General features: G+C 38.4%; 1 protein-coding gene across 1 annotated transcript in view; it reads right to left on the bottom strand.

The window, feature by feature from the left end:
• TTC26 (tetratricopeptide repeat domain 26) overlaps positions 1-20314 on the bottom strand; it is a 51457-nt gene that overhangs the window by 6631 nt on the left and 24512 nt on the right. Inside the window, exons 9-14 of the mRNA XM_009895262.1 lie at positions 17464-17519; positions 15645-15698; positions 15171-15234; positions 8782-8870; positions 3508-3591; positions 1262-1331 (exon numbers count right to left, since the gene is read on the bottom strand). Coding sequence (XP_009893564.1) covers positions 1262-1331; positions 3508-3591; positions 8782-8870; positions 15171-15234; positions 15645-15698; positions 17464-17519 — 417 coding nt within the window. The remainder of the gene's footprint in view (positions 1-1261; positions 1332-3507; positions 3592-8781; positions 8871-15170; positions 15235-15644; positions 15699-17463; positions 17520-20314) is intronic.

Genomic DNA, 20314 nt, shown 5'->3' with positions numbered 1-20314 from the left:
GAATTCAGATTTTAAAAGGCACAATTAAAGAATAAATAGCAACTCCTATGAAAGAGCTAGAAAATTTTAAATTGATAAGATGATGTTAATTCTACTTCTTGTATAATAAGTAGCACCTTCACAGAGTTCTGCATCCCCAGATTCATGTCAAAGAACTACTATAGCACAAAATCAAAGGGATGAACACTGTCTACTGAACAACCATGGATTCCCTTTGCAATGAGACCTCTCCCGTCACAAAAAAAAAAAAAAATCACATAAAACATTCACATATAAAATTCTCAAACACAACTAGCTACTGCAGCTTAATGAAAAAGGAAATAAACTGACACGTCCCAAAACACAGTCATAGATAGGCATCCATAGGTGTGATGTGCCTGTCTGGAAAGATCATGTTAGAGATGTTGACCACAGCTGTGATATGGCATAATGTCCCAAAATGTACATATTACATTCCTAGTACAACTATTGAAAATTGTTTGATAACAGAACATTTTGTATTGATGCACTGTAAGGAAAACAAATTAGCCTTGGGAGTCTCAGACTTGAGTCATGAGAAAAGCCCACCTCTATACTATTTTGCATGTGGCATTGTAGCTATATCTGTACTGAGGTGTACTCTGCAATGTTTTAAAAACTGGTTCAGAAAAATTAAATAAAATTTGCTATAGGATATTAAACATAGAAAAGTTTTCTGGGTTCAAGGAACAAATGGAAAAGTTTTTGGAAGAAGCAGCATGCTGGAGATTATAAAGGACATCCCTCAGACACAGGAGTTCAGACAACATGAAGAGTAATGTGGTAGGAAGAAAAACACCATGTATGCTTGCCTGATTCTTCTCTTCCCTAGACATCTGATATTGGCTACTCATGGAAGTAGACAGACCCTTTGACCTGACCCAGTATGGATGCTTCTATTTTGTTGTACTCTGAACATTTTAGAGTGGTAACTCAGTCTTTTAAGACAGAAAATCTTCACTCAAGCAACTGAGCAGACAATTAAGAAAAAGGTTCACTGGTTAGGAGAAAACTGCCATTGACAGAACTATAACAGCATTGCACTGAAGCAGTAATTGCTTACTAAAGCCAGATGTATGAAAGGTGCAATAACCACCCACGCTATAACTAGTGCAATCAGCTTTTCACTTTCATAGTCCTGAATCCACCTACAACATTAAATTCAATTAGGAAAGTGGATTGCCAAGACTGATGCAATAGAGGAGGATCTGTATTCTGCAATGTTGAGAGTGAAGTGACTCACAGCAGCGAGCTAGCCAGCTAAGGTAAACAAAATCATTCTTTATCTTCTCACTCTGGATCAAAAGGAACACCTGCAGGAAGAAGGAAAATAAAAGATTATACATGCATGTACTTTTAAACAAAGAGAAGGCAGACCTGCCTCGTTTCAACATGCAGCTAAGGCTTAAGCCACACGAACAACTGCTTCATGAGAAGAGTTAGGGTATGCAAGGGCAGCGTAGGGGCATCTCTCTGTGTCAGGTAGGTGGAGGACTCAAACAGTGCCATGCTTATCAAGGGACTTCTGCAGCTTCAAAATGCCGAGCTGTGTGGAGGGTGCGGCCTGCCCTGAACAAGTGCCAGTGGGCGGCCATGCAACACAAACAGCACAAAGGAACACTGGGCCTGTGGGAAAAGCTATTTGGAATGTGTTTGTTTAGAAAGCAATGCAAGCAATTACATTAGCATCTTCTTGAAATACCAGAAGTTTCACACACACACACACACATATATATATATATATATGAGCATTTCCTCCCTATACATGTCAGAGATCATTCCAGGTCAGCAATAAGCTATTTCTATCCATTTTGGTTTCAGTAAGGTTCCAAGGCAAAACATTGGTCTTTTGTAACTTACTGTACAAATACAGGTTTATTACATTCTACATCTAAAGGGATGCGTGGGGGGAAGTTATACATTTTAAAATGTATTCTGGCTTTACTCACAGAAAAAAAACCCAAACTATTTATACCTCTCTGCAGGTATATTTGTAACTATACTAGGATGCTACTGGAAAAACTCAAAATACCTCTATAGGAGCAGATGTATGTACTGGAACGGTGACTTCCACAAATTGCTAACATTTTTATTGGTTAAACATTGCTGACCCTCATTTTGGACGTGGTGAAAAAAAAAAAAGGCAGCATTATCAGTGTAAGTAGCACTGTATCATAGGTTTTATTTCATTATGCCCAGGGAGGTAAGCTTTTTAATAAGTTAATAAGTGCTATATGTGGAGATATTTTACAAGTCTATGAGACACTGGGGAAGGGTGATCTTTATATGAAAGTGTCATCACAGGCAAAGATCAGCCATTAGGACAGACTAATCAATTTAATTACATAATCCTGTTATTCAAACGCATCAGCTACATAACACTAGTTTATATAGAATCATTTGTAAGAACGTAAGAGGAAAAATATGGATTAACAGCAGTTTACACCTCTGTGTTTCTTTGTTGCCTGACTGCAGCTAAAGCTTACTTATAGCATTATCATTTTTATCAGCATAGCCTGCTACCATAGTTTTAAGATAATCACCTGCATTTTCATTAAGCTAACTAAATTAAGGTAGGTTAGTTGAAATATATATCAATTTTGTCTGACAGTCTTGGATATTTTTCTTAAAGAGAGATGCAATTTCACGTCACAAATTAAGGGGGTGGGTACTGGGGAGAAAAAAACCCAAAACACACAACAAAAATCCCCTGGAGTGCTCTGTTGTCAAGAAACCTGAAGAGTTAAAAAGTTACAAAGACAGGAAAAACAAACAAACAAACAAAAAGAACCCCAAACCAACCAAACCTATATGATTCACTTTAGACTATGTGGTTGGGTTTTTTTCTGGCTTGTCTTCTTTCTGGTCTTGTGGAAAATGTTGTTTCCATCTTCATAATAGCTATTTGCTTTTGCATATTTTAGTTGTAATTAAGTTTCTACTGCACATAGACACAAAAAACGCTGTATGTAGAAGTTAATCTCTTCCAGCTGCATCTGGATACTGCTGAATAAGATAGTGAGCACTTCCTCTTTTCCTCCCACATCTCCCAGAGGAAGAAATTTTATTTTTTTTTTTTTAAACACAAATTTGTAGGGACACCTAGAAGCTCTTAACTATTCAGTGTCTTTTACTCAGCATGCCCTAGTCAGTCTGAACAATAAGACTGCCTGGGATCCCAGACAAAGCGTAGGAAATCTGATTAAGAGAACATTCTTTGATCACTTAGAGATAGCTGCAAGCACTCTTGTGATGCACTGCAAGCAGCATGATTCCCCATATACCTCACATTACAAGATTAGCAAGATAATCTTTTCTGAATAGTGTTCACTGAGAGTTTCAGTTCCTCTAAGAAGGGGAAGATGATGTTCCGCCCAACCTGCTTATTTTCAACCAACATGAAGATCTGGAGGGAGAGAAAAGGAAGGAAAGAGGGGAGTATGTGGGAAACGTTTCCATTGTTGTTTTTAAACAAAAGTAAATACGTACCTCTTCAGCCTCACTAAAATTGCCCATGGCAGCTTTGGCTTGGGCGTAGTTGAAGTTAAAAGTGTCATCGTTGTAGAAGTAACTCTGGAAAATAAGCCACACGTACAAAGCCCAAATAAATAAAACAAAAAAACCTCCTCCCATGGTATAATAACATTAAGAATATATGTGCCCCCCCCCGTACCCCCTCTAAATCTGAGTCAGACTATATCAAGACAATGGGAAGGAAAAAGAAAAACCCACATTATGAACATACGGCATTTATAAAGAGTGGGTAGAAAATTATGGACTGGCTTTCCACCCTACATTCGTGACTACAAACACAGCTGGAACATTCCACAGTATTAACCATGAGCGATCTGGAGAATGCTCCAAGCTCAAAATTGCAGTGGCAGCTTTTGTGGGTATAATTTTCACTTCAGGCATGTGAAGTCATGCTGTGCTGCCATGGTCTCTTTCACCTCCCAAGCACTTATTTCACCACTAGGATGGTAAACAAGCAGTTGACTCCCTAATGGCTTAAGGAGATGAACAGTTTACTTTTCCAAGACTTCTCAAGGTTCAACAAGAGATCCTGTGGATCTGGTTATGTGACAGATGCTAGTCTGACACGCTGGATCACACGATGGAGGTGGAGCCGAAGCACCAGGCTGCAGCCAGGCAGTCAGCCAAGCACCGTGTAATAGGACTTCCTTAAGCTCAAGCCTTGCTTACAGGCACCCTTCTCTCTATCTGAAGTGCAACACCAAGTTTTTTTCTCTCCCATAGTATTAGACTGGACACACCTGGTTAGTGACAGATCAGGTTGCTCTAGCTGTGTCTTTTCTGAAAAGCTGCATGGGCCAAAGCAGGAAATAGAACTCTAGGTACAGGTTAGCCTGATGTGTGGGTTTGACCCAAATAGCTCAGATTTGATCATGGTCAGATGCCCAGATTCAAGTATAACTCAAACAACCAAAAGTCAGCTGAATATGTTTTACATTCAGCACTGTCCCACACTGCTGCACCAGTAGACCTGGTAGAGATAAGGTGGAACACAACACCACAGCTACAAGCGTGGATGGGATTGAGGATCCCTGCTGAAGGACAGTTGCAGTGCTTATGAAAGAGCATGGGAAAAAGCAGGGTCATTTATCCACTACAGTTACTGTAAGAAAAGCCTTCCTGGGTGCATAACAGCAATGTGTGTGGAAGAAGGAAAGTTTTTCAGTATATAACATGTAGAAAAGAAACAGAACTTGTGCAGGAAGATTAAACTTTAGTTTTGTTCCCTCGTTAAAGAGTGACGAACAGGTAAAAAGCATAGTTGGGACTGTAGAAAAGATATGGGAAGCAAGGGGCAAACCCCAGTCCCAGTGCTCTCTTTCTTCTTTCATGATGCAGGGACACTGGAGGAACCTCTTCCCTGCCCTGTCACAGGCAGTCAACAAAGCATACTGATCCAGTCCACCCATATACATCAAGCTAGTGCCTTGAGAGGAGAGGTGGGGGGTTGCCACCATTTGCCAGATGTCTAGGTTTCACGCAAATAGTCTATGTTAGGGTCCAAAAGCTGGCAAATATAGCACAAGGATGAACCAAACAGGTGAATCTTACGCTCAGTTTGTGAAAACATTTCAGTACCCTTAGGGTGAACTAACTGGTTTCACCATATGAGAATTACAACACTTTACTGTATTCTTCCTCAATGATAGTTCCGTGTGAATCAGTACAAGTCCCAGGTTAAGCAAAGCTGGTGAGCAAGATGCTAGCTTTACTGCATGAATAGTTCCTTCTGTTCAAATAGCCCCCATTGTATTTTTGAATTAAAACAGAAAAGAAACTGTCAGCAACCAAACTCAAAAACTGTGTCATTCCATCCTAGCTGTATTACTGCTAGAGACCAGACCTGCTCCAAAAACAAAACCAGTAGAAATGAACTAGTGCTGCTGATAGTGCACCACATTTGGTTTGCTCGTTTGTTTTTCTTTTTTTTTTTTTTTTTTAACCACATTATATGTAATGGACTTCACTCTTTTGTGGACTTCAATTTTTCATAAAACTAACTGTGCTCTGAGCGATGTCCATTTCAATGAGATTCTCAGATACCCAGTTGAACAATGAAGCATTCGTTGTGGCCAGAACTCAGCTGAGCCCAAATTAGCTTGTCTTCTTGTTAATCCTCAGTGTTAGAACGTCACCCTCAGGGCAGCTGGCAATATGTTTATTATAAGGTGTCCTTTGAGACATTTTCATGCCTAAAGCACTTTTAATCAATCATGGATGAAGGTGGTGTTTCCTGAGAGAATATCATGCAAACAATCTTCAGAGTGCACAGCTCCACTTAAAGAGCTGCAGAGATTCTACTGAAGTTTATTCCTGTGAATGAAACACGAAGGTAACTGTAAAGCCACCTAAACCTTGCCTATTACATGTTACAGGAAGAATTATTTGCATCTCTGTGACCTGAAGAGAAAGGGAATAACCTAAGTAAATCTGAGGAGCAGCAAGTCTCAGCTAAAATATGATGATAATGATCAACTACTTCAAAAGGACCATGCAAGGAAAGTAGCAGTAGGCAGAAAACTTCTGTACTTAGTCATTGCTATTTATCAAATGCGTTATGTCTCAGATTACCAGTATTTATGATTCCCTTCAAGAGTTTAATAAATACATATTTTACTTAAGCTTAGTCATTTTGCAGCTTGCTAGATAAAAATCTATAAAACCTTTCAAACTCACAACCTCAACCCTACCTTGAATTATGACAATCAGTTCCATAAACCAACTGTGTTTTGAGAGGGACAAAATGCATTTTCTTAGACAAGACATTGTGAATTTGCTGTAATTCCAGCAAGCTGTATCTTGTTTTCAGCCTCTCCTAATACAAACGGAGGTTTCAAATCTACCTTGTTTATTCTAATCCTCATTTTGTATAATTTTGTTTTCTTAACTTCCTTCTATGGCAAATGGTATATATCTTCTAAATCTCTTAAGACAATATTTCAATTTCTAATTATTCTCTGAATCACTTTTCTTTCTTCATTGGAGGGGATAGTGGCCAGTATTTCAAATAAGAGTACACCAGCGTGCAATGGAAGGCATCAATCTTTTTTATATTGAATTTTCTTTACTTAGCTTAATATTTTATTTCACCCTTATAAATACATTCACATTGCAACTGTGAAAACCAAGGGGATTTTTTTTTTTTTAAAATTATCTTTGCCTAAATATGGCTCCTATCAAAACAGATACCTGGTTACTGATGCCAAAGGCATGTATATGTGGACCATTCCAGCTTGCAAGCTGAGATCCACATATATACGTGTGATAGCAGTTCTACATACTTTTAGCAAAACAGATGAGTTTTTAAAACAAAACAAAAAGCAGTCAGATGACCCTTCCGCTCTCCTATGCACACATAATAAAATCGTTTCTCCTACATCTGACAAGGTAAGAACGCTCCTTCTTCTAGTTGATAAATACAGCAGGATTGAAGGCGTGAGTACCTGTACCCGTTCACTGTTCCTGCCTCCCTCATGACATTTTTAAACATTAGATCTATTCCTCACCTGTATTTCCCTCTGCATGGGCTCTTAACTAACATCTTACAAAATCACACCAAGTATTCTGTGCTTTTCCCTTTCCCTTCAGATCTTCTTTCCAACTTTTCCTACAACACTTTCCTTTACACCCTCACAGACGCAGAATTGTCTCACCTAATCCCCTCCCTGTAGCAATTCTCTTGCCTCATGACTCTGACCTATCCCCTCATCACTCTATTGCCCGCTTTCACCCTCTTAATTTCTGTTTAGTGCCTTGTTCCTTTCTGGCTCTTTCCTTTACAAACACTGGCCTTACTTTCAAATATTAATGACAACTCCATTTGCCTCCCCAGATGCTACTCCTCTCTCTCTCTCATTTCTAAGCTTTCCCATATACCTTGGAGGTGGTGAGTAATCACATTAAACTTAAACCTTTTCAGGTTAGAACTAGTTGTTTAAGAACTTATTAAAGGAAAAGAGATGGGCATCTCTATGGGGTAACTCATTCTATTCTAAGATAAGTGTAAGAAATGCACAGGATGAATTCTCCTTTGGAAATTACCATTTGGCCGCACTGGCTATAAACTGAGACCAGATGATCAATTATAACTAGAAATCTGACTTTCAGATGGCTCAAGTTAGGCAAAACAAATCTCACTGTTAGTTTCCAGCTCTCCTTTTCTTCAATTACACACACACTCCAGTTTGGGGTGGTGGTGGGGTGCCTCTTCATTTCACAATAGTGGAGCCATTCCAGTGGCTACAGCCACTTGGGATTTCTTCAATGACCTCTTTCCAGACAAAGTTTAAAAACACTACACCTTCATCACTCTTCACCCACCAGCTGCTTTTGGCACCATTACAACCACGTTAAATCTTGCCCTCCTTAGAACTTCATAATTGTGCTCATCTTGTTAGATTCTCATTCCTCTTTCTACCAAATACAGAGTCTAGTTTAAAATCACTGGAACAAGTCTGCAATCACTTAACCCTATAATTACACTTCAGCCTCTCTCTTTTTCCTCACGTCTGACTTATAACTGCAAATTATAGCCACTTTATCCACTGAATACTGGTGATCTGGGTAATGCTGCATTATGATAATGGCAAACTCCTCCTCTTACTTTGAAAAATGCAATATTGCCTGCAGGGTATGACTCAGGTTACTTCTGCAAAAATAATATTCTTAGCTTACTGCTTTGGTAATACTGCCCTATCTTAGCCCTTCACTGACTGCTTTCCCTGTAAAATACAAGCATTATTACTTTCAGAGTCCCTCAGTCCTATCTTTCTTACACACTCTTGTTCTTTAAAATGTTGTCCCCAATTATTAACCAGTGACAATAATCTCCATTGCTCATTTGATAAGTCTTAAGAGAACATGTGGGTTTTTTCCTGCATGCTGTCTGCCCCATAAATATCCACAATTTTTTTTTCATTGTCTTCCTTTAATTATCTTCCTCATCTTCTGTGATGCCACCAGGAAGCCTGATAATGGTTAAATTGCAAGTGTGACGAGACCATCATGCCCACCATGCTGCACAATGCTCTTTTATAAACTGCTTCTTTACATTTTGATCCATTTCCTGTATTGACCACTTATGTTCCACTGTTGTTCCTGTCTTTTGTTGTTACTGTTGTGTTTCTGTACCTTTTTATGTTTACAGTGTCTCACACAGAGTACAGTCTAATTCCATAAGTAGTGATTCCATGTATTAGAGTACTACCAATACTAAATAATAATACTAACCTTGACTGAGTTGAGATAAATCAGGACATTACCAAACTGTCTGAGAAGAAAGAAGCAGGAGGACATACACTGTCTCCCTGGAATGGTATCTAAAATTCAAAAGAGAAATGAAGATTTATACAATTTAAAAATCACATGGTAATGGAAGTTACTGCCAAGATTGCTGCCAACTATGAAAGCAGCTAACTTCTAAAAATAGTGAAACTTGCCTTTTCAGGCAAAGGACCATACTAGAGGTTAGAAAAACTATTAGATCATCTTGTCAACTTTCTCTACAGCACACAATAACTACTGCAAGAGCGTATTCAACAGCAAATTCTACAGAGACAAATTCTTTAGAGTAACAAGCCTTTTCCATGACACAATTTACGTAGCATAATTTTGCCATGAATTAATCTTACTCTTAGGAAAAGACACTTGATACAAACCCTGTGTTTTGTTATTCTAACCTCATTAGCCTTTTTTTTTTTTTTTAATTATGCTTTTCAGTTATCCTGGAAAAAGCTTTACATATTTTAATTTTAGTTCCAGTAGGAGAGTAAACTTGATAATCTAAAAATATTGTTATTAAAAAAAGTTAATACATGCACAGGAAAGATACTCAGTTATAAAATAGAATATGAAAATTAATTTCCATGCATTTGGGATTACCACATTACTCACAAGTGGTAAAGCCATAAATAAGTTAGGCATATCAGTTCAGATGAGTGTTAGTAAACTTTGCTGTCCTCACACTATGCTGCCATCTACTCTGAAATTGAAAGATGTGTTACTGAAAAACCATTTCAAAGCTTTTTTAGAGATTCTGAAGTAAGCTTACTAGGGCTAATTTTTGTTAGACCCAACTAGCAGAGATTGGTCAGAGATGGAAGAGGCCAAGTAGCAGCTGGCAAGGCATAAATGCAAGTGATGTCAAATCACTACTATTTGACTACGTCAAGTGATCATTAGAGAGCATGCTGCTCTGTGCAGTTTGGTAAGGTGACAGAAGACAAGATCCTAAGGCTACCAACAACCCTGAAGTAATCTGCTCCTGTAGGTTAGTTACCATCAATCCATCCACACTAGGCAATGAAAATATCTTTTCTGTATATAGAAATTTCATTTATCTGAAGACCAACATTTTGACTCAGTTATGGATAAACAGCACAAAATATAGCATTATGCTGGAAAATTGTACATTCTCCTTTAAATGAGGTAGGGTAGTAATTATTACTCAAAAGCACTACATAAGGTCTCAAAATATATTTCAAAGGAAAGCAGAATATTCTCATTTTTTATCTTTTAGCACTAGGAGGTACTAAGCTTGGATGTCCTGTAATTTCAATATGGAGACAATCGATCCTTGTCTATGTTTGAACCCCATCATTCAGTTCTCCAACTTAAGAAAATTATTTGGTTAATTATGACATCTTCACTTAGAAGCAGAAACAGGCCTGTATATTTATCTGTCCTTTTTTACATTCAGGCATACTTATCACAACACATATATGCCTTGAAATGACAACAACAGAAACAATTTTCCTTGGTGTTCCTCCGCTATATTTTTGTTGTAATGAGAATGCAGGTACCTCAAAAGTGCTCCTTTTCTCTCACACCCATAAAGTTCATAAACTTACAGCAATATATTTTAAACAAAATTTTAAAAAAAGCAAATAAACATGCAAAGACTTAAAACTGAGAATACATTTTCAGCAAAAATGAATCCCAGTAGCAAAATATTAGAACCACTCTTTTCTTTTCCCATATATGATTGGAGAGTTTCTAAGTTTCAGTATTTATTCTTATGTCCACATTTTGGCAGAAAAATTTGTTATTCCAGCATACCATCCTCCATATACTTTTAGTGACAGATTTCATTATAAAACCAAACAAGTAAAACATCTGTAAGTCTCATACAATTCAGCAAGGAATACTACTAGTGACAGAAAAACTAGAGTTTTGTAGTTCTAATTCATCCCATGTGACTCATGCAGTAAGAGGAAAAAGTTCTCATTTTGAAAAATTACTTAGGGTGACCTAAGAATACCTCAAATAAAAATCTGCACAAAGTCCAGAAGAAATGTTTCATTCCTCCCACCCAACACCAGATATGCCTGATTTGGTCCTAAAAGACAAACACTGCAAATGAAATGGGTGCTTTTCTCCATTATGCTTCCACTGTTTTTAGGGTAGTTTGTAAGACCTACGTTAAGCACCAGAAACACTGCATTTAATGGAAATGTTCATGTTCATTTACTTTCACTAATGTTCCTCTTGCCCCATTTCCTCTTTAACTTGTCTCAGAAATTTGATCTGTTCAACTTTCCACCCAGTTGAGACCCTCGGAAAAGAGCATGAGAATTAACTATAGAAATCTAGTGCTCCTATTTCTTTTGGTCTTTTTTTTCGTTTTGGTGTCCCTACTCCTCTTGAAGTACATAACTTCCAACATGAGATGAAATGTGTACATGTATTAGAAAAGACTGTCACTTTAACTTTGTTTGCTCTATGTTTCCTGAACCTCCAAGTCAGAGATCTAATTAAAAATGACTTTATGAATACATGACACTGTATTCTTCCTAAACTGTCTGTTGCTGCTTTTTATTTAATGCAGTCACAGGATTTCTACAGTTAACAAGAGCAAGTCAGACCTTGTTTTGAAAAAATATTCCACACCTTCATTTTAATCCATTAATTTTTGATAAACCACACTAAAATAAGGAGCCTTGTAGGCCCAGGGTTGAGCAAAGACACAGCACAGGATTTCCTCACTCTAGCAAGCACAACATACTTTTGTATTATAAATCTGCAAAGCAGCTAAGTAACTTGATAAAGATCTTAAACAGACAATCTAGTGGTACTAGCTCCTTGCAAGGATTGGCACAGTGGGAAGTGCTGAAGCATGACTTACATCCTTGAATAGCATGGCTGACTACTTAGCAAAAGCCCAAGTATACAAACAGCATGAATTCTGTTCTCCATTCTAAATCCAGCAGAACAGAGGCAGCAAATCAAAAAACAAATATACAATATAGTGGCTAACATGCTAAATTATATCAGAACATAAAAATGATCATATTGGATCCAAAGTTCATCTGGTTCAGAAGCCTGCTGAGTAAGAATATACAGCTACAGAAAGAATATATTCTGATTTCACATATAATAGATGCTGTGATATGTAATGCCGCTTCCTTTGAAGTTTTTCCCAGCTTCCAACAATCTGCACTGAGGACTTCCTAATCATCACTGAAAAATTTGTGTTAAACAGCTAACGGACATTTCTTCTAAGAATGTCTTCATACGTTCTGGTTCTCACTAGAGTCTATATCAAATCAGTTGCGTTATGTGAAAAAGCAACTCGTGCTGTTTGTTTTAATTGTTTTGCTTGATGATTTATTTCAATGCTCCTTGGTTGTTGTATGGTACAGTAACTAATTCTTCTCTATTCCTCTTCTTGGCATTTATGGTGTTCTGTATTGCAACCATAACCAAACTAAGTCATCATTTTCCAGGCCATGTATCCTCCTTTATTTAACTTCTCCTTGTTCAAGAAGCTATCCCCTTTCTCTGATCATCCTTGCTGTCTTTATTGTACCCTTTCCTGTTCTACTATTTTTTTTGAAGCGTAAGAATGAGAACTGCAGACAATATTCAAGAAAGGGAACCACATCTGTATACAATGACACAGTAATTATTTTTGTTTTGTTCTCTTTCCTCATCAATTCCTAAAATTCTCTTCAACTTTTCCGATCATTTTGCAAATATAGTTTAAGGGTAAGTACTACTATGCATTTATCAAAGCTAAATTTAATTTGCATATTATTACCCAGCCTCATATATTCTTCCACAGCTTTCATCATTGTGGAAGCTTTCATTTTTCCTACTATGGGTAATTTTGTACCATTGGCAAAACCAGTCATATCATTATTTGTCTCCTGTAGCTCATTAATTATGAATACAGGCCCTTTCTTTAAAGAAACAAAAGGTTCTTTCAAGTGTTCAAATCAGGTGCATTTTATCTTTTTCACTGCTAGTTCACTGAGAATGTTCTGTTAGAAATGAGAAAGGTTATTATTTAGCTTCCCTTCTTGAAATTAGTACTGTTGAAATTTTTTGAGGTATTTGCTAACACATGGATTTTGAATTTGATTATACTGAGATCACTGCACCAGAATTGGATTTTCATAATAAAATTTGAAATCAGATTCTTTGTAATATCTGTATTGGTCTAGAGTCACCTGTTCACTTGTGTGTTCTCTCAGAAAACTTAGCATTTAAAAATTCATTCTCTATATCATGGCATGTTATTGCATTTACTAGGTCAATATGGGCAGAATAGAAGTCTCCAACTGTTATTTAATTATGTCTATATAAAATCTCTAACCTCTTTAATATGCCAGTCACTGTTCCTATCTAGGCTGGCTGGTGAATAATTTAGCCTCAATACGATGAATCTCCTATCTGAGCACGTAATTTAAAACAATTTTATGTTACTCACTGATAAAGAAAAGATACTTATGTTGAGAGAAGGTTTCTATAATTTTTAGAACCATTTCTCCAATGGCAGCTTCTATTTAGTAATAACCCATGGTAAATTAAATAGGAACTATATGCTACATGTTACCTTTCTCCTATTGCATTTAAAAAGTTATTTTAGGTTTACAGCTTCCTCTTCTAAAATCAGGTGTTCCACATTATTCATATTCTTGTAAAACAGCTAACATTTGTACAAAAACACTTACATATTTGGTCTTCATGTGTTTGCTTTTTGTTATGTCCTATCAAAAATGAACTGTTTGCCTCTTCTATTTCCTATTTACAGTTTGTTGACCTCCACCTGTCCTTCATTTGAGGATACAAAAAACCCCTCACACTATTTCAACTTTACAGGAGCTACATTGAGCTATGTGCTCTTCTGTATGTCAGCTTTCTCCCATAAGTTTTTAAAAATACGACAAAGCAATTTTAACATGGAAGTACCAACAGTGTAAGATGCTTGCAGTACTAATGTTTCCATTTACCTTTAGTTGGAACCAATCCTTCCCATGGGCTCATTTTTTTCAATTAACACACCTTCTTAGTTGGACTACATTTCTGCTCCCTTCCCGCCCCCTCCCAACCATACCTTAAGTCTCAGCCTCTCTATCCTGTTTTGTGTATGGATTTAAAAATATTTCACCGTAAAATTCAGACTTTTAGCTTCCTAACAATTCCAGGTTTGGTTTTGGGCTATATCTTCACTATATATCTTTTAAGGATATCTTTTCTCAGACTATCTCTATATTGTTTTTATCCATGTGTGCTACGGTCACTTATAACATCTGCATGATTGTTATGAGCATTAAAAGGTCCACCACCATTGTATCAATCACCCTTTGACTTTACTGGCATCATAAACTCAGTTAGCTATGCCCACTAACCAAGTCCTCCACTACTACAGTTCATATTGCTTCTTTCTGCTAGCTGGGATCTCGACTCCAAAGGGATAGCCTCAATGCAAGAGAAATGTGTTAGGGAAGGCTCATAGATGGAACCACTTCAGCCTTCCAACGTGAAGCTCTCTGCTGCACGATCTCAACAGCACAAGGGCTGCAAGGGGAAGAAAATGGCTCAACACTATTGCTGAAAGTTTCATCAGTGCTGTCGCTCTGTCTCTCGAGCTCCTTCTCTTTAGTCACCATGGACACAGGAGATAGCATTCTGTCTCTTGAGGACCATGAGCTGTCTGCACCGTAAACTACTGGCTTTTTTGATTTAGGATTTTTGGTTTTATTTTGGCAAGGGGAAGGGAAGACAAGCTCTTGTTTTGGTCTATTACTGAATAAGTGGAAGTAAATACTGAAAATACATTGATTTTTTCATTGGGTTTTATCGTGTGGGGTTTTTTTGATTCAACCAAGGAGTTAGTCCCAGAGTCTCCATTTCTCTCTGTAGCCAAATTCCTCCTTGTGTTTTTATCACCCTCAGTTCCAGGGCACACTCTGTGCTAAAACTCTACTCAACAGGCTTTCATTAGCAGTCCTAGATTTGTACTTGTGAGTATCTGTACCTGTGAGGTATCAGCCATACACTTCACCTAATTAGGCTGTTGTCTTCTGTTTCTATAACAGGGATTATTAGTCAGAGGCAAGCTGCCACAGCATCTATCAGTGAAGACTAGCAGTTTGTAGTATAGTCTCTTTTCCAGCCAAATCCACATAATAAGGTTTGGAATTAATTGAGCCTTCTAATTTAAACTTGCAAATTTGTTTTAGACTATAAATTAGACTTTCTGTTACTCATACTATAGCAACAAAATGCCTAGCGATAGTCAAGCTAACAGTCAGCAATTAGACAAAGATATGATGGTATACACTTGGATATTGTAAGAAGGATTACATAACGGAAAAAGAACTTTTCAAACATACCACATTCGCTGGCCGATTCACCCACCAACTGGAAGAACTGCTGAGCAATTTTCAGATGATCTCTCTGGAAAAGGAAAAAAAAAAAATCTGGAGTCGATGCTACAATACACAGTGAAAATACATTCTAACGAACAGATGGAGAGCAAATAAGACAAACGAGGGCTAAAGTAAAAACAGAAAAGGTAAATGTGCCACTGTATGTGGCTAGATACACAAGCACACTGTAGAAAGCAAACAGGTTTTCTGGAAGCAGGACAGTGAAGCCAAATTCAGCTTGACTTACTGTCAGGACTAGCAATGGAGATTTGCATTTCACTCATTCTGGACTGAGTACTGTATGAAGAAGATTAAAAGACTCAGAGACCCTGCAATCTCAATGAGAAATGACTGCCTCTTTCACTCCATTCCAGTCCCTACAGATCTGTTCACGTCCTACTGTGGGAGAAGCTGGAGAACCTCATGGGCTTCACTCACCGAGCCCATTTCTTGTCCAAGTGCTGCATTTACCACTCCTTTGAGGATGTACTCCTGAAAAAAAAGGTTAAAAGGATCAGAGAAGACAAGGTGAAGATTTCAGGAGATGCATAAAAGCATACTTGCACATTATTTTCTTCCTAAATTCAACTCTATCCCAGCTCAGTTTAATCCGTAGTGGTTACTATGATAGGGCTTCAGCACAGTAGTACAAAGTTACCCCCCCCAAATTCATTCTACTTGCTAGCTAGTCGCTTCTGCTAAATATGTGGGATGCAAAGGTGTAGTGTGTTTTCTGATAAGTCTTATGCTAAAAGACGATGCACCAGAACGAACACCATAACATACTATCATGTCCTCTTCACCATCATATGACCAATAATCCCATGCAATATTGTTATATTAACACACAGGTCCCACTTCAAGTATGCATATTGGTTAACCGTAACCACTACCATCCTTGCTCCAAAATGCATAGCATTTCTCATGAGGCCAAAAACATCAAGAGGTTTGTGCTCTGTGGTCATGTTACTCTACTGAAATTAGGAATAGGAGTAAAGTCCCTCGTAATCTCTACTATGAGATACAACTATAGTTTAATTCTTCTCTGAGCAAGATTTTCTCAGCATGTAACAGATTCATTTGTCTTATTCAAATCTTACATTTAAGAGTTATAGCTCTAAACCTGGTCAAGTAGGTACTCCTGATAAACCTGGACAGCCTTGTCACACATGTAAACAAGGAAAGAGAGAGAAACATATACACAGACCAGCAATGGAGTGCAAGGAAACAGAGTACTAGCCAGTATGCCAAGTAATCATTTTGGCATACCAACACTCTTACAGATGCCAAATTATTAACCTATAGACGTCATGACAAAGATGAAATTTGAGAAGAACTGAAGGTGGATATACAAGTAGTTTTGCAAGTCTTAGCGGGGAGTTCCTTCCAAATGTGAGTGAGAAAATGGAAAGAAAGCACAAAGATACTCATTTCAAAATGTGATCAAGAATGATATTATGTTATTTATATTAGGTACATATATGGGGAAGAGGAAGGCTAAAGGACCAATCGCTGTAGAAAACTGTTTAAGTAATTCCTGCTATACTGAAAAATGCAAGAAGTGAAAAGCAACATCAGAAGACACTCCTCAGCACAGAATCACCAGATCTGTGTTCTTGAGGTTTTCCTTTTCCCTCTCTCCATCTAATCCTCACACAGACTCATGAAAGGTCCCTTTCATGCTCAGCTATGTGACCTTTGGAAAATAAACTGCAAAGAGGAATAAATCAGAGACTAAAGATGTTGGAACAGCCACAAAAGAAAATTACAGTAGCAGCCAAGGGACACTGCGGTTTTCACTCATTGCAGCCAAAGTGAGATGGAATTAGAAAAGACCTATTATTTAAACTGTTTAATCTAATCTAGCTCATTTTTATTTAAATGGCTTCAGGACAAACCACAAGAGCATCTGAGCTAGTAGATCTGCAGGACAGCAACCATCACCAGGGCAGAACTGACAAGCAGCTGTAGTTGGAAGAGGGCTTTTATCTATGCATTAATGGTCAGCTCACAAGAATCAAGTCTGCATACAACAGAGCTGTATTCTTATTGACCCCAGGTGGTACAGCAATAAACATGCTAAGTACTCATATATAATACTTTATGCACATTAAGTCTATTGTTGATAAAAAGATGGAAAACACAAGAATTTTGAAAGTGAGCAAGCTGTCCTCAGGGTACTAGTTTTGTATGTGGCAGATTTCGTACCAACTTATAACCTCTGCCTTTATGTACTGTGACATCAGTTTCCAATTACCTGTGGAGCTGTAGGTTCCAGGTCCTTAATCAGGTTATAAGCCTCCTGCACGTCATCTGAAATATCAGAGGTTAGAATGCATGACAATCCATAGCACACTGTATTACAACAAATCACTCATCCTCTACAACATTCCCCAATAGTCACAGACTAAGAAATAAAGCATTTAGACAGGAGGAGAAAGGTAACTATAAATCATTGTGAGTTTATATCACAATGGTGATGGTTTTCTAGAACTTAAATAACAAACATGGAGTGAGTAATAGCTTCTTTATTACTACAATTTTCCTAGTAGAGATGACTTGGCCCCCTTGTTCATAATCCAGTGGCTGCCTTCTCAACAGTACAAGGTCAAGATAATAAATCCATCATCTTCCTGTCTTTTCTCATATTTATTTATCCCTCAAGGAAGATAGGGTAGCATGATTCTGAAGGGAAACTTTATCTTTTCCTTATCAATATTTCAAAATCTGTCCAGCAGCTCGTACCTGATCCTAATTCTAACAAGCAAGAAGCATTACTAGTATTAAAGTTTAAATGTAAAGTTTGAATTCAATAAATAACTTCCTTCCCATTGAAGAAATAAGTAAGCTGAAAAGATCCTAAACTTTACTTAAATCAAAAAAGATGTTGGCACTATGGTCTGCTTAGTAACCCAACCTAGTGAAGATGCGCTTTTTAATGGCAAAATTTTGTTAATACAGCATTATACCAGCTGCCCATAAGAACAAGCCTTATCAAACAAAACTTTTTTTTGCTAGTACATACCATCCATACACTATGGGGACAGTACTCCAGGGTGACTTTAGGCAACATACATTGGAGCTGCCAGATTCCCATTCAAGCCCTCCGTTTTCCTTCCCATTCCATTTAGGAGTCATGTAGTAAGCCAGCACAAGGTACTACACTAGCCAAAAATCATCACTTACTCTTTTCTTTTTTAAATAGAAATAGGGTTTTTGTTATTTTTTGCAAACTCAGCTCACTAACAACTAACACCAGCGTAGGCCATCAACACAGAACTGCGCTCTTCAGGCTCCAACAGAAGCCTCTAGCAAATCTCACCGGAGCAGATTATGACTGGATACCTGGCCTCAAACCCTACTAAGAGTCACCTTAGGGAGCTGGAAAACATGGGGTGCACATTTGTGCTTCAGTTACTCCAGTTCAGCGCATGTCTTAACACAAGCCTACCTTTATTGGAGACCTTGTAGGTTTTGGAGAGACAGCTGTAGTCATTAGAAGTAATGATTTCTCACGTTCTTAACTGATGCTGCTACACTAGCAAGACTTTGAAACAGGAAAGAGGTTTTAACCCTAATTCCCCTTGGCCTCCTTTGCCAGTATGCAAGTCATATGTCTACCACAGTGAAGAACAGAACCTAACGAATGAAAATTACTGCAACGTTGACAGCAAATGAGTAAACAAGTCTGATTTTTAAGTGATGCAGAAGATTTATTTTGCTTCTCTGTAAGCAGAACTTAATTTGAAACATATATTATTATTAACAATATTATTGGGCAAGATAATTGGTAATAATACCAGTATCACTTATATTGATATAGGCAACTATAATACTGGACAGAAAGGTGGCTGGGAACAGCAGCCATAGATTTATCAATTCCAAAATGTACTGACTAACTCAATGTATGACTGGTTGTATGGATAAAGGGATAGTAGTGGATGGTGTATACCTTGGCTTTAGCAAGGTCTTTGACGTGGTCTCTTATACCTTTGTCATAACCAAACTTGAGAGATAGGACTGGCTAAGTAAGATGATAAAGGGATGGAAAACTGTCTGGACTACCAAAGGATGGTGAACGGTTGTACAAAGTCCAACTGGTGGCTCATTACTAATCTAATCCATCAAATCCTTGAAGGATTGTTATTGTTGATTGTCTTAAATTAATCACCCAGATGACAGGATAGAGAGTAGTCTCAGCAAGTTTGCAGATGATAAAAGATTGGGGAGAAAGCTCCCAAATATTGAGAAGCAGCTCAACAGGCTGAAAAATGGGCTGAAAGAAATCTCATGAAGTTCAATGGAGGCAAAATGCAAGTCCTTCATCCTGCTTGGTTTGAAACAGTCCTGAGCAACAAGACAGGTGGGGCGCTAATGGGCTAAAAGGCAGCCTGGGGGTCCTGACAGACTGCACCCTTGCAGCAAAGGAGGCCAACTGCACACTGGATCGTATTAGCAAGAATCATAGAATGGTTTAGGTTGGGAAGGACCTTGAAGATCATTGAGTTCCAACCCCCTGCCATAGAAGGGGACACCTCCCACTAGACCAGGTTGCCCAGGGCCATGTCCAGCCTGGCCTCGAACCCCTCCAGGGATGGGGCCTCAACAACCTCTCTGGGCAACCTGTTCCAGTATCTCTCCACTGTCAGAGTGAAAAATTTCTTCCTAATGTTTAATGTAAACCTGCCCTCTTCCAGTTTAAAGTCATTCCCCCTCGTCCTCTTGCTACATGCCCTAGTAAAAAGTCCCTCCCCAGCTCTCCTGCAGGCCCCCTTCAGGTACTGGAAGGCTGCTATAAGGTCTTCCTGGAGCCTTCTCTTCTCCAGGCTGAACAGCCCCAACTCTCTCAGCCTGTGCTCCAGCCCTCAGATCATCCTCATAGCTCTCCTCTGGACATGCTCCAGCAGGTCCATGTCCCTCTTATATTGGGGACTCTAGAGCTGGATGCAGTATTCCAGGTGGGGTCTCACGAGAGTGGAGTAGAGGGGCAGAATCACCTCCCTTGACCTGCTGGCCACACTTCTGATGCAGCCCAGGATACGATTGGCCTTCTGGGCTGCGATTGCACATTGCTGGCTCATGTTGAGCTTCTCGTCAATCAGCACACC

Source organism: Charadrius vociferus, unplaced genomic scaffold (assembly GCF_000708025.1).
Source record: "Charadrius vociferus isolate BGI_N301 unplaced genomic scaffold, ASM70802v2 scaffold251, whole genome shotgun sequence".
Classification (NCBI taxonomy): domain Eukaryota; kingdom Metazoa; phylum Chordata; class Aves; order Charadriiformes; family Charadriidae; genus Charadrius; species Charadrius vociferus.
Note: the sequence above shows the minus strand (reverse complement) of the source record. Positions and strands in the feature narration are given on the sequence as shown.